This window comes from Balaenoptera borealis (genome assembly GCF_965194805.1).
Source record: "Balaenoptera borealis genome assembly, chromosome: 2".
Taxonomy (NCBI): Eukaryota; Metazoa; Chordata; class Mammalia; order Artiodactyla; family Balaenopteridae; genus Balaenoptera; species Balaenoptera borealis.
In genome coordinates, this window is record NC_138867.1 from 145,834,196 (window position 1) to 145,850,971 (window position 16,776).

The 16,776-nt window shown below is 42.6% G+C and overlaps 2 protein-coding genes across 8 annotated transcripts in view; one reads left to right on the top strand and one right to left on the bottom strand.

The window, feature by feature from the left end:
• Positions 1 to 2,991, top strand: part of TTC1 (tetratricopeptide repeat domain 1) — a 75,647-nt gene extending 72,656 nt beyond the window's left edge. For both annotated transcript variants that reach the window (XM_082379901.1, XM_082379900.1), the window contains one exon: positions 2,363 to 2,991. In XM_082379901.1, coding sequence (XP_082236027.1) covers positions 2,363 to 2,496 — 134 coding nt within the window. In that variant the 3' untranslated portion in view covers positions 2,497 to 2,991. The remainder of the gene's footprint in view (positions 1 to 2,362) is intronic.
• Positions 2,992 to 10,309: 7,318 nt separating this feature from the next.
• PWWP2A (PWWP domain containing 2A) overlaps positions 10,310 to 16,776 on the bottom strand; it is a 40,855-nt gene continuing 34,388 nt past the window's right edge. For 2 of the 6 annotated variants that reach the window (XR_014241276.1, XR_014241277.1), the window contains 3 exons: positions 15,037 to 15,156; positions 12,433 to 12,548; positions 10,310 to 11,604 (listed from right to left, as the gene is read on the bottom strand). Coding sequence is in view for 3 of the 6 variants with exons in the window: in XM_082379885.1 (XP_082236011.1) it covers positions 12,500 to 12,548; positions 15,037 to 15,156 (169 nt within the window). In the remaining 3 variants the exon portion in view is untranslated. Of the gene's footprint in view, positions 12,549 to 15,036; positions 15,157 to 16,776 lie in introns of those variants that run through there. The other 4 variants (XM_082379885.1, XM_082379881.1, XM_082379884.1 and 1 more) reach the window with 3 other exon arrangements.

Here is a 16,776-nt window from a genome sequence, read left to right on the forward strand (position 1 = left end):
AACTAAAGAAAGCCCACGCACAGCAACGAAGACCAAGCGCAGCCAAAAATAAATAAAATAAATTTAAAAAAAAGAAAGACAAGAGATTTATTGGAGGAAACACCTGCAAGGGAAAGTGAGGCAGAGGGGCAGGAGCTGGATGTGAGTGGGAGCCCCGTCACATCCCCGAGAGGAGGGAGGAGTTGGGTCGGAGAAGTCCTGCACTGCAGGGTGGTGCCGGGGACGTTTCAGCAAAGCCATTGGGGAGCCAGAGTAACTGTCACAGGGGTCCCGGCTCTGTCCCTGTCCCACTCGGTCACTGACTGTGAACAGCCGTGGGACCCTCGACCTCTGCATGGAGGGAACTGTGCTCCCTGCATCTGGAGAAGCACGTGTTCATGGGTGCCACTCCGTGGCTCCTTGTGGCAGCAGGTCCTCCAGCCAGTTAGGCAAAGTCCGGGCCTACACAAGGCCCCCTGCCCCCTCTCCATCTGCAGTTTGAATGCTTGTGCCCTTGCTTTGCCGCCATCTCCAGGGTGCAGTGGCCTCCTCACCACCTTCAGTAACTGCTCCCCGTCCTTCAGAGCCTCGTCTCTCCTGAAACGCCTTCCTCACACCCCTGAACGGGCCTGAGAGCTCCTCTGGGCTCACCTCAGTCTTGTGTCTGGCTGCCCACTAGGCTGTGAGCATCTCAGAAGCCAAGAATAACTTGTATTCTTTAGATCCCAGCGCCTCCTGTAGTAGATACCAAGTAATATGTACATTTGCGCTTCAAATTGTTGTTCTGGCAGTCGAGGTGGACTTGCAGTGATCCCTCCAACCCAGGTGGTGGCCCCTGGCTTGGTCGACAGTCCACAGTGGCCCTGGGACAGGCTCTTCCTGGGGACTGTGACGTGAGTGGCCCTTGAGGCTCCTTCTTACTTTACTCACTCCGTGTCAGAAGAGCCAAGAATCGTGCCAGCAGTGACATTTTACTGGGCTTCTTTAAATGTTTGCTTCCTCCCTGTCCTCTCTCCTCTCTCTTCAGCCCCAAGACAGACAGACTGCCCAAGTTCTGGCTAACTCACGCTCTCTGAGGTGGGGGTGGGGGGCCCTCTGTTTTCTTGGCTTGTTGCGATCCCCTATTCACGCTTCCATCTACCTGCAGCAGTGCTCTGGGCCTCTCTGTGCTGCCACCTGTGCGCAGGGGCAAGGCCTGTGCCAGTGATGCTCCTTAATCAGCAGCACTGAGCGTATGTGTTCCAGGTTGAAGTTTGGGAAGCCTGCCTGGAGAGTGGTCAGTCTGGGTTTTGGGAACTTACCGTGAATATGGTGAGCTCCTGGGGGGCTAAATCTTAGACTGAGTCCAAAGTTTCCAAGAGTTGCTAGAAAAGGCCTTGACATTTAAAGGCCATGCATCTTTAAGTTCTCTACCTGGGGTTTATTTCAAGGTGGGAGCCCTCAGAGGGACAAAGCTGCTAACAAGGGCAAGGTGGGAAGGAACCTGTACCTCTGATGATATGGGGTTTCTTTCCCTTTTACCCTCATCCTCATCTCCATTGGAAGCAGACCTGCAAGAAAAATTAGAACAGTTTAGAAATGGTTGAAATACGTATTCACCCATCCTCGCCAAGATTTTCCAAAACACTCCTAGCTTCAGATATTCCATCCTGTTGCCCACATATCCCTGTAAATCTCTCAGATGTCCTGGAAACTCCAACTTCTGTATAAACTCCATGGCCGTCTTGTATGGAGAATCAGCATAAAAATCCATGGTTATACTGTGTGTCTTCATTTCATCTTTATGACATGAACTCACCTGGTGATTAACAAGGAAAGCCTGAAACTTGGGGAGGGAGACTGGGCTATCGAGGTGATGGTGCTGTGCAAGAGAACAAGATCTCCCGTTTCCCGAGAAATGATGAGTTCGGTATGGAAGCTAAGACTTGGAAAAGCAGGAGGCTCTTGAGTTTGAACCCAGGTTCAGTAGAAACCCACAGAGTGGAATTAGATTCAGCAAGTCGCTCTGCTGTTTCATGGAGAACAGACTTGGGGGGCCTTGGCCCTCCCTGCCAGGCTTGGCCTTCAGGCCCCAGGAAGAGCAGCCCATTGCTCATCCCAGAGCCTGTCCCCTGGGGGCTCTGGCCAGTCTGGACAGGAGGCTTTGCTGTCGCAGCCGGGCTCCCTCGTGCTCCTCTATGCAAGCCACGGCTCAGGGTGGACGGCGGTGAGGTAATTGCTCTGCTGTACATTGGGGGCTGAGGGTTTCATAATTTTAAAAGCAGGAGTTTCTTTTTAACTGCAGATTCTCTTTTTATTTTGTAATCAGATAGTGAGGCAGTTGGGGTTTTCCTGCTTCTGCTGACTCCCTGTATTTACTGGACTTTTTGCTTTTACATTGCAGGTAAACTAAAAGATCTTGGAAACTTGGTTCTTCGGCCTTTTGGACTCTCCACAGAGAATTTCCAGATCAAACAGGATTCCTCTACTGGCTCCTACTCCATCAATTTTGTTCAAAATCCAAATAATAACAGATAACAAAGATAACAATGGCTTTTAAAGCTGGCTTGGAAATTGTATGCTGCTTGTGTTAGCAAGGGGAAAGGCCCCGCCAATGTTTAACGTTTAACAGCATCTTATCTCAAAGACAGGCTATCTACTAGAGGCCAGTGCTCCCTTCTCCCCCTTGTTTTATGATCAGGGTGAAACGCAGTTCCTGATGTAATGAGCCTAATTTGATTTCCATTTTAAGGTGGTGTCTGTGCAGCTGTTGCCTTGGTTCTGGCTGTTCTTTGTTTTGTCCGGGAGAAAGCCTGCTTGTCAAGGCTCACCTCCCCGAGCTCCACAAAAACAAGCCCAGCTGGAGTCTCCTGGGCCGAGCAAACCTGCCGGTCGGAGACTGCCCAACCACGATCGAGGGGGTTCCCACCTGCTGTCCCCTCGCCCCGGTCACACACACCGCCCAGGCTGCCCCGCGTGGGCTCCAACATCTCCTAATTTCCTCTGTGGTAATAAACGCTTTGTGTGACAGTCTGAGCTGGGTTGTGAATTTTGTCCCCATAACAACAGCTAAAGCGGTATTGGTTTTGAGCAGTGTTACTGGATTCCACAAATCTGCCCAGTCTTAGTTGCCACCTTGAAGATGATCTTGAAGAGCTGACCATCCTACCATGTATTAGGATTCAGAAACTCCACCTTACAAGCTGTCCCGGGCCTCTCCAGGTTTGTGCAGATAATTATGAAATCAGTGTTTTTGACCAAGTATCAATCTTAGTAATTTCAACTTAAAATAGCTTCATTCAGGAATGGTGGTATGTGAATCCCAGAACAAAACCATATTCTTTTAGACTCCATGAACCCAGAAGTTTCAAAGGTAGATTTTTTTTTTTTTTTTCTAGTCATCAGTGCTGGTGAAAAGCTTTTAATTGTTATGGTTTGAGTGTCAAGGGCAGTGACATGCAGGTTTCATCTTAGAAATGAAGTACACGTATAATTCTGTAAGTGACATGCAGTAGGCATGCTCCCATTGTTAAGAATTGTGCTGTTCTTTTGCTCTGTTCCTCAAAGCCCCTCAGCGTGCACTGGTAGGCAGTGGAATCATACGCTGTATCCACACTTTGTGATTTGCTAAGCCTTTCTCCCGGGTTGAAATGGAATTCCTCATACACTTTATAAGGGGAAAGGGAGAAGGAGAATGTGGTTTTTAATTTTGCTTTGCTGTCTTTATGATAAATCTGGCATCTGATGTTTCCCGAAAGGTGTGTGTGAGAAATCGTACAAGTTGTACAGAAAGCTTAGCTGAAAGCCGTGGGGCCCACCCGGCGGTGATGAGTGCATCCTGTGCTGTACACTGCTGCCCCAGCAGGAGCAGCCCTTCTCAGACCTCTGGATCTCAGGACCCCTCCACACTCAAAACAATTTAAAGAGCGCTTTGGTTTATGTGGATTACATCTCTTCGTATTTACCGTATTCGAAATTAAAACAGAAATTTCTTAAATATTAATTCCTTTAAAAATAACAAAATACGTTTTATGTTAATACAAGTATTTTAGAAAAAATCTAAAAATCACATTTTAGTAAGAGGAGAGACATCGTTTTACATTTTTGCAAATCTCTTTAACGTGTGGCTTGATAGAATATAGAAGGATTCTCACATCTGCTTACGTACTCATTTTGTCACGATATCACATGTCATGTAGCCTGGAAAATTCTGCATACCTGTGTACTTGTGACAGAATGATGCAAATAACCTCTTATGAAAGGGTCTCAGGAACCCCTGGGGAGCCTTGGACCACCTTGAAAACCACTTTGTCAGATTATGACTTTTGAGCTCAGTTGCTGAGGCTAAGCAAAGGTCAGGGCTGAGATTCCTGAAGGCTATCTGAGTCTCGAAGGAATAGGAAATAAACCTGTTTGCCTAGAAACAGCCTTTCTTAAGACAGTACCATTGCTGCAGCGGGTAGAGGTTTTGCTTCTTAGGCATCCTTCCTCCTCCTCCCCCCTTCCTTGCTGAAATCTTAAAGGAGGCCAAACAAGGCCAATATTAAGTGCTTCTAGTGATTGGGCCAAGTAATATACCTGGAAAGGAAAGGAAGGAAACCTAAGTAGGTGTGAGTTTGCTTAAGCCAAGGAGTTTATCTATCACTGTTACTTTTCTGCTTCCAAAATCTAGAAGAAAAGATAGATTCAAACCTTTTGAAAATGTTTGTTCAAACCTACAGAAAAATCCTGAAAGGGTTGAAAAGTAGGAAGAGTGTACGTACAAGGGAGGAAGGTGGCCTGTTGCTAAGATGTATGATTTAAAATTCTGTGATGCCTTCCTCCCCTCACAAAAAAAAAAAAGGTATACCAGAATTTACTTTTAAGGTAATCACACTGTGACATCGTATATATACTTATGCCAGTGACATTGCAATGGATCAAAATAATTTTGGATCTCCTTCTAGAATTTCCTTGAAGGCTCAAACACATGTTTAAAAATACTATGATCTATTCCCTATCTGCCTCCATGAATAGACCAAGAGCTTCCGGAAGGTAAGGGCCATATTTATATTCTTAATAGCACCAGCAGCTACTGCTTTACTAGAAATTTAGTAAATTGGTATTAAAGGATGTTCCACGAGAAGTGGTCTCAAAGTGAACAACCATTCTATCCAAACGTCTCTAGATTCTGTGGCCTTTATTTAGTATCTGTTTTTTTGACACTTAAAAAGACATTCGTAAAGAGTCCCTTTAAGCTGGTCGAGCGCATCTTGTGCAGCCACGTAGAATGTCCTCAGATGGTGATCATTCAACCTGGCCTGTAAACATATGCCTCCAGTTTTTTTGTTTGTTTTTGTTTTTTTTTTTAATTTTTGGTTGCGTTGGGTCTTTGTTGCTGCACGGGCTTTCTCTAGTTGCGGCGAGCGGGTGCTACTCTTCACTGTGGTGGCTTGTTGCGGAGCACGGGCTCTAGAGCGCAGGCTCAGTAGATGTGGCGCACGGGCTTAGTTGCTCCGTGGCATGTGGGATCTTCCCGGACCAGGGCTTGAACCCGTGTCCCCTGCATTGGCAGGCGGATTCTTAACCACTGCGCCACCAGGGAAGCCCTGCCTCCTGGTTTTTAAATTTTCATTTTTGCATCTTGTATATTTACAAGGATTTGTCTTGAGACTTTCAGAAATCCCCAACTTTTCCTCTAGTTTCAGGCTCCCTTCCTGCTCCCAGGTCATCTTGTGTTCTCCGTATATGTTTCCACACCGTCTCCCAGTTCTCACATGAGCAGCTTTTCCGTTCCTGGGAGCCTCTGCAGAAGGCTTGCCCAGGAAATGGCACTGTCACTACAACAAATTCACACTTGAATGCTAGTTTTTCTGTGCAGGGTATACTGTGGATTAGTTCATTTTCCACACATCATGGAAGTATGGTTGAATCCCAGTCTTAAAATCCCACCTCTTTTTCTACGAACTCTTACTTTCCACACGCGTCTTCCTTCCATCACAAGCACTGCAGCTGGTTTCTCGTTCCCCTGCCCTTTAGCTCCTTGTCCCCACCCCCAGCCCCCCCACCCCCCACCCAAACGCCCTCTCTTATTGAGTTGTTGTGCTTATAGGCCTAGAGAATGTTAACACCATGCCGAGATGTGGAGGCTGGGAGTGGCCAAGCCTGCTAGCTAATGACCTGAACATTGCAGCCCGGGGCCTCGTGTGAGCTTCAGTAAACTGACAAGACTTCACACACTGGACCTCCAGAGTTACTCAGGTACAGTCAAAGGCGTGAATGTTTGTTGAGTCCTACAACACTTTGTGTAGTTGAAGGTAGGGAACTGCTTTAGGAAATGTTGCCGGGCCTGGTGATTATTTCTGGTGCTCCTCAGGTCTCTGTGGTGGTTTCCAAGCGTATCGCTGAGTTACATCTCACACAGCTCTCAGGCTAGAATCCAGACTGCTTTAGGAAGACCAGGCACAGGGACTTTATGGAGGCGTGTTCCGGTCTGATTGGACTGCCGTGGAATGGGGAGCCGGCAGCGGCTGTTAAATGTGAACCTGATTGGAAGGCGTATTTGGAAGGTTGTCTGTTCCCAAGAGCTAAGCAGACCTCCAAATTGTCTTTTACAACTGGTTTAGCAAAACTTGGAATGTCAAAAGGGAAGGCTGTGTGTGATAGGAGACCAAGGAGGATGGGAACAGCCGTGCAAGTTAATGGCTGCTTTAATCTTCTTGAGAAAGGTCTTTAAAGGGAAGGGCCCAGTAACCCTCCAAACCAGAGTGCACATCTGAGACAGGACAGGAGAAATGAGCAGCTTAATTAAGCGCCTGCCCTTTCCCTCTCGGCTCTCAGTGCGTTCCCGCTGTGTGAAGGGAAAGCCTGCGGCTGCCCGAGCTCAGTCTCCTTGGTGCGACTGAGCCTGCAGCCCAGCGGTCGCCACCAGCCCACTGTTCTGTCGGTGTTGCTCTCTGATCACTTCCGCTTTTGACCCTGCCTTTCACCTCCCTGCCTCGTCCCTCCACTATTCCTTAAGACGCTGTACTCTTCCTCTTCTACTTTTGTGGGTGTATACTGTGTACTCGATACACACCCCACACCCTAGTAAAATCTCCTGGAAGCAATTTCAGTGAGATGTTTTATGACCCTTTTCAGCCTGCCCCCTCTGCACTTCAGTAGTAACAAGCTTAGTCCTTCCATCACCTTTAAAAAAGGAAGTGTGTGGACATTCCACCACATACTTCCAGAAGTGGCTGGAAATTCTGTTCTTTCAGGGAGGTGCACAGCTACGCAGAGAAGGGAGGTTTCCAGTCACTTTCTGTTGTCTGGAGAGCAGTCTTGAGCCCACACTAGACCAAGTCCATTAATACTACTGAAAATGAGAAATGGACTACTTGCTACCAGCCAGTCCAAGAGGTGGGGCTAAAATAAACCATAGAGCATCAGAGTGACTGCTTAAGACCCTTCAAAGGGCAATCAAAGAAACTAATGATAAAATTAGTTTATGAAAACTAGTGAGGATGTCCTCATGTTTCAAAGTACCAAAAATTTCAATCTTCCTGGCTAAGAGTTGGTAATTGTTGAAGGGAGGGATGGGTATATGGGGTTTGTTGTAGTCTACCTTTACAAATGTTTGAAATATTCTATGATAAGAATATTCCATTTTCTTCTAATTTCTCAACCCTCTGAGGGCTACAAGCTAGGAATAAGCTCCATCACACAGAATTCAGCCGGACTAGAAATATGACTCCCTACACCGTTTCCTTTCATTCAAGGGGAAACTTTGTAAGCTCACATTTTCCCCTTAGCTAAAGCATGGCAGAGCCTGCTGCCCCGCTGCCAAGGAAGCCCACAGCTAATAATCTGGCCATGATTCAGTCCCAGCTGCTAGTTCCGGCTTGCTGAAAAATACAGCCTACCCAGATGGCAACTCCTATCAGGCACTGGGACTCCTCAGCCATCAGGCATCATGACAGATGTGAAGGGAGTCAACCCAGAGGCTCCTTAGGAAGGAAGCCCTTAGTTCCAAAGGTGAGGAGCTAGATCTGCAGATAGTGGAACCTCATTGTTCTTGGTGTGGTGCTTTGCCAGGCTGATGTCTCTATCAGACACCCCACCCGACTCACACCAGGCAGCTGCCTTGTGCCGCCAAGCACACAGGTGCCCTCCAACTCTCCAAACTCAGCAAGTCGGAAATCCACAAACGTGTAAGTCATCAAGCAAACTGAAGACAGAAGGAGGCCAGGGATGGGGAAGCAAGGGATTGAAGTGAGGTGGGAAGTGTTTATTGATAAATTTCAAAGGATATAGGCTTTGGTGGACGCTATGGTACTTGTTCTCAAGTACACTGGACTGTTTTGTAGGGACGGTTTGACTGCCCCAAAAGAGAATACGCTGTCTGCAACTTTGCCTCAGGAAGTTAACTGGGAGAAAAGGTCTGATAATTTCCTAGAGCTATGTGACACTGACTGGATTCTGCCACTGGCTGGTTGGCATCAGACCAGGAGTTACAGCTTCAGCTTGTGCTTTTCCAGCCGCTCCCTTTCTACAGGCGTTAAAGCAAGGTGCGTTTAAACATGTGAATCACCCCCATCACCGTCTTCTGTTAAGTTGCTGTGTGTCTCACTGAAGCCCCTGGCTGTGCCTTCCTAGGGCAGCGACACATCAGGCTCCCCTTCACCTCAGGGCACTTCCCATTTCGGAATTCACTCACCTCCTTTAGATCACAGGTTTGACCGGTCTGCTCAGTGTCCAAAGGAGTCAGGCACTGAGCGCAGAGTTCAGAAACATAAGATTACAGAATATTTCACTCAGGGAAGAAGGTTCCCTGATGTTGCCCATGTTTTTGGCCTTGGCTGGGTAGGAACTGAAGAGCTAGTTGAGTGAGACACTTATTTTCCATACCCCATTTTGGCCAGTGTGGCCACTGAGTGATTCTTCTGTTGGGAAGGTAACTGATAGAACTAAGATTAGAGTCCATGTCTCTACCTTAGACTAAATAAAGCAGGTTATTCAAATAAAAGTGTCATCTTAGTATCACCCACTCTCTTTCCCTCCTTTATGTTAGAAGGTTGCTTCTACAAATGGGCTTCAGGAGGGAATGAAGAAAGGGCTAACCCTAGAAGTATTAACTCTCCAGGTCAGTGACCTAGCATTCGGTTTGGCCAGCTCTTTCTTCCTCGGGCACAGGATGCCTTAGTTGTATTCTCTTTCATCCCAGGGTCATCGCCTTCTTGACATCAAAGCAAAGGAGTCAGGCCATGAAATTTCTTTGTGAGTAAGCAAAGATTCTGCAGGATGCTCATCACTAGAGGAAAGTATGCTTAAAAAAACACATAGTATGCTCTATTCAGAGCTCTGAGGGAAGACTCATTACTTGAAAGAGCATCAGGTATGAAAGCAAGAAAACGGCTAACTAACTTTTACGTGCAGTGACACACCCAGTGTGTGCAGGGAGACACTGGTACAGCCTTACGTGATTTGAGGGCCTGGATCTAAATTATTATGCTGTTATCTGAAGACAGCACCCAAAGTTGCATCTGTGGCTTTTGTTACTCATTCCCTCTATCTTGTAGGAGTTGTATCTATAAATATACTGACATGTATACAAGATGATTAGGAATGGTATTGCAGGGGGTCTCTTCTAAGGCCTTCCCAGATAATACGCACATGACATGTTTACCTTCCCTGGTTCTCTCGTTCCATTTTCATTTGTGGGAAACTTGAGGGAAAAAAAAGATATTAACGGAGCCAGATTCCAGTGGCCTCCTTCTTACACTCGTTTAGATAAACTGAAATGGGAGAGTGTTTGTGATAAAAGACTCTATGATACTCTGGAATAACAGGCAGCCTTCTAAAGGACTGCTTTACTCAAATGGGGAAAGAAAAAAAAAACCAAAAACGTACACTGACTGAAGTTTCTGGGTTAGCCCTAAAAAATCTCAACTGTCTGGTAGGTATCAAGAGGCTAATTTTTCCTGACAACTGAGTGTTTCTGGTCAAACACTTGACCTAACGTTGGATGTACTGGGCTTTTAAAGAAGCAACCATTTATCCATAAGGGCAAGACTAATTAAAATTAGGACAAGCCCAGCAGTAAATGTTTAATTACATCCAACTCTGAATGATAGGTTATTCGTTTCCATCAGAAAAGAAAACAGTAATGTTGGTGCACAGGTTCATAATTAAACTATTCTCCTTTCCTCTATACTTGGTCATAAAGACATCCCATTGAATCTCCCAGTGATTAAAACTACAGGTTGTTCTCCTAAGGAAGCAGTGCTAGTTAAAACAGCTCCCTAAAGGACAAGTGGCTGAATTTCAACAGTTTAAAGAATAACCTTTAAAACCTAACTCCTAAAAAGTAAATGAATAGTTTTTAAGTAACTAAATTTTTTAAAAAATCAAGACTTTATTGGATAAATGTTACACAACATTCTTTAACATTTAGGTCTCAGCATAGTTTAGATGAGAAACAATTTTTGTCATTCAAGTCCACAAAATGAAATAGGCTTGTGAAGATTTGAAACACAGACAAAGGAAGCATGAAGCAAAGCTTAAATATTAAGCAACTAAAGCAGTGAAAGTGAAATAGCAACATGGTATGTCTAGATTTTAAATACCACCAAGTTTCATTTTTAAAAAAGTGAAAATCTGGTTTATAACAAACACCGCTGAGAATTGTCTTAAAAAATATTTAGATACTTACTTAAAACCTGATCTCTCCCAGTTCTTTTGCCTTTATATTACTTCTTGGTCATTTCCATCACTCTGCAATTAGAATTTTTGATTACACAAAATCTGCTATGACCTGGGAGTTACCTGGTTCTTGAAGTGAGCCTGAAAGGTACTGCTGGGTTACATACCTGAAAGAACAAGAGGGACCCGAGCCTAAGCTCTGGGGCCAGAGAGCAGGGCGCCACTGAAGTGTGCATCATCTTTAGAACTCCCTGCTGCTACAGTTCCTGAGCTGACTTTTTCAGACTTGATCAAATGTATAATGACTTCATGATCAATAATTTTCCATAAAGACAATTTTAGAATGCAATCTAGACTTTTAGTTACTTACAGTGTAATTAGGATTTGCATTAACTTGCTAGAAGCAAGACTGCCTACCTTTTCTTGAGTTGTAAAACAAATCCTAGTCAGGTATAGTAAATATTCTAAAACTCACCCAGAACTTTTTGTTAATCTTGAGTGTGGGGTTAATAAGTAATTCCAAACCTATACTGTAAGATTATGCAAAGCTTAAGCCAAATGCTCAAGTTATGTTGCTTCAAATGAATTTTCTATTTTTTTCCTTTTTTTGTATTAAGTAATCAATATGGATTATCTTCCTGGCTTAAAAAATAAATCAGTATTGCCACTAAAAAACTTCAGGTTTATTATTAAAAGTACGGCACCATCAAATATAAAATGCCTTAAAAATGTAGTACTAACAAACAGGTCCATCTGGTTTTCTCATTAATGTTTTCTCCATTCATTAAAAAAGAAAAATTAAGGTTTTTCATAATATGTATTTTTCATAGACAAGAAAAACATTACAGTCTCCATTAATAAGAATTCATACTTTATGCATGAAAAGTTCACCATCTTTATGCGTCTGTTCCTGCTGCTTGTTCCCCAGGGTCAAGTCCCATCTGACACCTGTGAGGATCTCTTGCACTTAGAAAGAGAGGCTCTCTGTGGAGAGAGGTCAACATCAAAATTCAGGTATTATCACCTTTTCTGAACTAGTTCAGAAATCTGTAAGGATAGGGAGAATAGTAAAAGCCTTTCCAGCTCAGCAGAATTAAGAACTGGCTCTTAGAGTAGTACATTTTCACTCCAAGATCAACACTAGCCTAATCCACTTTGAGTCAGAATTTGAAAGATAAGAATGTAGTTATGAAAATGTGCACAAAATATTAAATACTGGTGGCAAATAAATACATCTTAATATGTTCTAACAAGCAAATGTATATTTAAGATAATATAGCCCTGCTTTACTAAAGATCCAAATTTTCTTAGTGGGTTGGGGACACTTTGCCATCCTTTTAGTAGGATGTGTTTGTTTATTAGATAATCTTTTCTGTGGTTTCCACTGGCATCCTGAAGGAAACATTGGCCTCGGCATTTGTGACTATTGCTGTTTGTTTCATTAGAAGAGCCATTTTAGAAATACCTTTGTTCATATCTGAGCTGATTAACATAAACCTTGGAGAAAGCACAAAGTTTTAATATGAAAAATAATTCAGCATTTCTGTCATCATCTCATGCCTTTCAGGCGTGTCCAAACTGTACTGAGAAGAACTTCATGTTCAAAAGAAGGTACTGTCAGTGATTCTTCACACATAAAATTCAAGAGAGTTCTTTGCGTATTTCACATCACTTTTCTCATCTCATGCATAATTTATTGCAATAGTTTTGTAATAAAATATTCCCCTAATACCTTTTCTTCGGTTTAATATAGCACAATTTGCAAGTGCCCCTTTATAGACTGTTGGTTTTAACCACTGCCTGCATATTTACTTCTTAGTGCAGCTTTAAAAATCTGAGTCTCCAATTTCATTCAGTCCTGATGCTCTGGTGTTCTCTGTCATTGTGGTACAGGTCCATGAAACCAGCAGCCTGCTAATGTCTTTGTGCTGAAATATAGTAAAGAAAAGGAAGAAAATGTAGTTAAGCACAAGTAATTATATGAGAAAAATGATGTCCTTGTTTAAGTTAAGCCCTATATAGACTGTGGGATCACACCTGATTTTTTACTTTAAATCAGTTAAACCTGACCAGTGTAGATTTTTTGAGAAAACAACTTACTGCCACTGTAAACCAGCAGAAGCATTCATGTTCTTTCTGAAGTATATCTGGCCAAATTCCAACATAAATAAAATGGTTTTCACCTTCACGTAGTCAATCTGCACTTGAGTGTGTTTTTTTAAGTACTTATTTATGAATATTTGCATAATAAAGGGAATTTTAGCTTTGTTCTTTATGCTGCCATTTCACAAGTAACAATATGAAAGTTTGCAAGTCAGCTTCGCTGCTGTGGACTATGAAACACCAGCAGCCTTCCTCTAGCACAGGCTTAAGAAGCAAATGTATATACAAAACCAGACTATGGAAAAATCAGCTGCAGATGACACTGTCTACATATGTGCAAGAGCACAACAGAGGGGGGTGGAGGGTGCCTCCCCAGAGGCAGACACACACAGCACGTCAGAAGGCATCAAGAGCACCATTTTGCTACTAGAAGAGAACTTAGGTACACTGGTTCCATTGACCAGTGTCCCTTGTTACAACAACAGCAAACCAAGTTATCAGCAGAGGCACTCTGCACCATACCTCCAACAAAAGGCCGGACTCTGAGCAGAACCTTTATAAAGGGCAAGGCTTATAGAAATTACTGCTAAGTAGCATGACCAGAATGCCCAACATTACCGACCTCCCTTTGATATCAAGAAGTAGTAGAATCCTATTGAAACGCTCTACAATCCCTGGTTATGCCTCTCAAACCTGGGAGCCTAAGTACCAATAAGAGTTTGAATTCCAAAAGAGGTGATCCATGGAAAGAATAATGATTACTTTTGGTCAAATGTATTTTTAAACCAAAAAGATATGGTATCTTCAGTGGAATAATAACAGACAAAACAAAATTGCAAAAAGGAAAAAAGAAAAACCACCCCCATCCTTCCCAATATTTGACTATGAAACACTTCAAAGTAGATGTATTTCTCATTCTTTGATGATAGAACTCTTGATCTTATGTTAACTTCCCAGTGCTGCCATATTTCATTCACTTATTGGATCAAGGCCTATAAAATAAATTTCACAGGGCATTCTATCACATTTCTTCTCAAGCAATGAAAAATTGCTTCTAGCCATAAATACTGCACACATCAAAACAACAGCAGTCCCTGCTTACTAAAGCAACAAAATCATTAACATGGTTTTAAAATTTGACATTGAGCTAAGAAAAGTTTTTATTTTCTAAAAATAAGATATTAAACTAATATGATCATAATACTAATAAATTTAGACTCATATGGAAATTTGCAAGTAAATATCACCATTTTATAAACAAAGAGAAGAAAAGGTAAACAGCCAGTTCCATGTACAACTCCATTTCCTTCTGCTTATGACTCTCAATATTTGGCTTCAACCTTAGTGAGGCCTATTCCAGTTGGCAGGAAAGCCAAGGATTGAAGCAGATCTTACTGCTACTCCTATGGGAGGTGCAGAAAATTGAAAATGCTGTTCCCTCAAGGGGTCACCAGGTAGCTACAACTCGTATACAGCTAAGAGTCCAAAATACCGCAGCCTTAATCTCTGATCCAAAATGTGCCATTCTGACCCAGTTTGCAAATTATAGCTCGTAGACAATGATACAGCCCAATTACAGCTCTTCACTAGCTTCAAACATCAGAGTTAAATAGCCTTAATTCAAGAAAGCAAAAGAAAGATCCTAAGTTCAAAAGCAGCACAACAAAAATCCCTAAACCCTTCCTGCCATATAAGAGCCCCAAATAAGGATTTTGAGCATCATCTAAGGAGGTTTTAATAAATGTACTTAAAGAAATAGATTACAACTACACCTCAGCATTATCTTTTGCCACCCTCTAAGTTTTGACTTGCCTTATGTAAATGACAATGGTTTTGAGGTTGATTTAATTAAGAATATACATACGTTCATATACGGATATATATATATATATTCTTATATATTAAGTAATGACTGAGAAGTTAAAGTAATGAATATAAAAGTGACAAAGACTGAGATAGTAAAAGATAAATCCACTAGCTGACTTTCCATGGAGACTCAGTTGCTACTTAACATAATTCTGCAATCTGACACCCAACTTCTACCACCCTACGAGAAATTCCTCTGCATTTATGGAAGCTCTCAGGAGGCCGGCTCTACCTTTTTTTTAAAATACAGCAGGTAATATTGACTGAAAGCTATTTTCACTCATGAAAACTATCACCAACATGAGGTACACCCAGCTACCAAGGTCAGTGAAAACAAAGGAAAAAGAACTAGTGCATTCTTTTACATCTAGCCTAATCTACTTTGGGAATGGTAAGAGATGACATGATGCCCTCTTCACTTTGTGGCAGGGCTTAACACAGACAGACCTGCCCGTTTCACTGTTAACTTCAATGCTCCCAGTCTGAATCCACAGTGGTCTGTCAGACACTGTAAGGGAGCAGCAGGACTCGTCACTGTCTGATGTAATAGCTGCCATTTGTTGAGACCTATGGTAGAAAAAACCAAGTTAACAAAAATAGAGCATTTGAGTTCTTTTTCATCCATTTTACCAAAAAAAAATTTAAAAATAAGACCAAAATTCAGGTGAATTTTTATAACGAATTTATTCTAGATAACTTGCTGGCTTCACACAATGTGAAGCTCTGGTACTAAAGGAAAAGACTTGAGGTGTGTACACACCAGTCTTGTCCAGGAGAGGGCACTCTCCAGCCCAAGACAGTTGAGCTGCAAAATGCCTTAAGGCTCATGAAGATGTTGCCCTCCAATGCTAACTCACAATTTAATGCTCCTGACAAAAAATTTTTACTAGCCTAACACTAGCCTAGTGATGGAGTAGTCCTGACCTTCTCAGTATTCAATAAGGGCCAAAGTTGTCATCCCTATCTGTATCATATCATTAATGAGCTCAGAGACACCGTTTTGAAGAATCACCAAAACTGCCTGAATCCCTTTCTCCTTAATGCCAATGGCACCTGTGCATACTATTCAGCACCTGAACTTAGTGAGGTAACACCTGCTTGAAATAAGTTTGACAAGGTAAGCTTTCTCTTAGGCTTTCAGAACAGAGACTTCAAATACTAAGCAAATGAAGGATTACTATTTTAAGCCTTATTTTTTATTAACCTATTTGCTTGTTTCCTTGCTTTCCCTACTTTAAGTACAGTATAAATAAGAAAAAACTCATCTATCATATCAGTGTAGGCAATGCTGGGATCACTGATTCAGACAATGTCCAGTCCCTGTAATATTTTTTTAATGCTGAATCAGAAGCAGTAGCATATAATCAAAACCTTAAAAAAAACCGGCTTTTCTGACACTGAAAAGGAGAAACTATACACCTGATCTATAAAGAAACATGATTACTTCTGAATTTTAACTCAGAGGAGAACAATTTTCTTAAATGTGGTTTAATAATGAGGTTATTTACCCTTTTGTTGATGGGAAAACTTAAATATACTATTAGCTACAACCCAACAGCAGTCACACAAGAAAAACAGAAATATGAACGCACAAAGAATTTATCTTTTGAACCTCTCCCTCCGTGGGTAAAACTTAGGTTTCAACAATCATTCTGAAGAATCTCCTTTTCAATTCTAGGCAAGAGGAGAGTCAAATCAAAGAATGATCTTATTCCTGTGCATTTACCCCTCCAGTGCCCAGAAATGCCGTGTAAAATAGTAACATGCAAGACCCCAGTCCACAGAGCCTGGCCCGTGAGTCTTTTGTGCTAATGTTTAAGATGAGTATCCCCTCAATGCTTTTTAGGGTCTCAAGGTTTTTCTTTAGAAACTGACCACACTTGCAGGACCCATGAGGAAGTGCCAGGAAGCCCCAGCAGCGGGGCAGTAAATGGACGGAGACCCTCATGAAAGGCGGTGACTTCACTGGGAATTACTTGTTTGGTCCTAAGGGAAAGCTCACATTCAACAATGGCAACTACTCCTGGGGGGCAGCAGAGATATAAAGGGGCAAATCAGAACACGGTAAGAACTTTCAGTCTCCTTTGTAGAGTGCACGAAAGAAGGAAGTAGAGGTCACACTCTTAGGGCAAAGCCCAGAATTAAAAACTGAAGAATTAAGATTACTGTCTTCCTGAACACTCAATA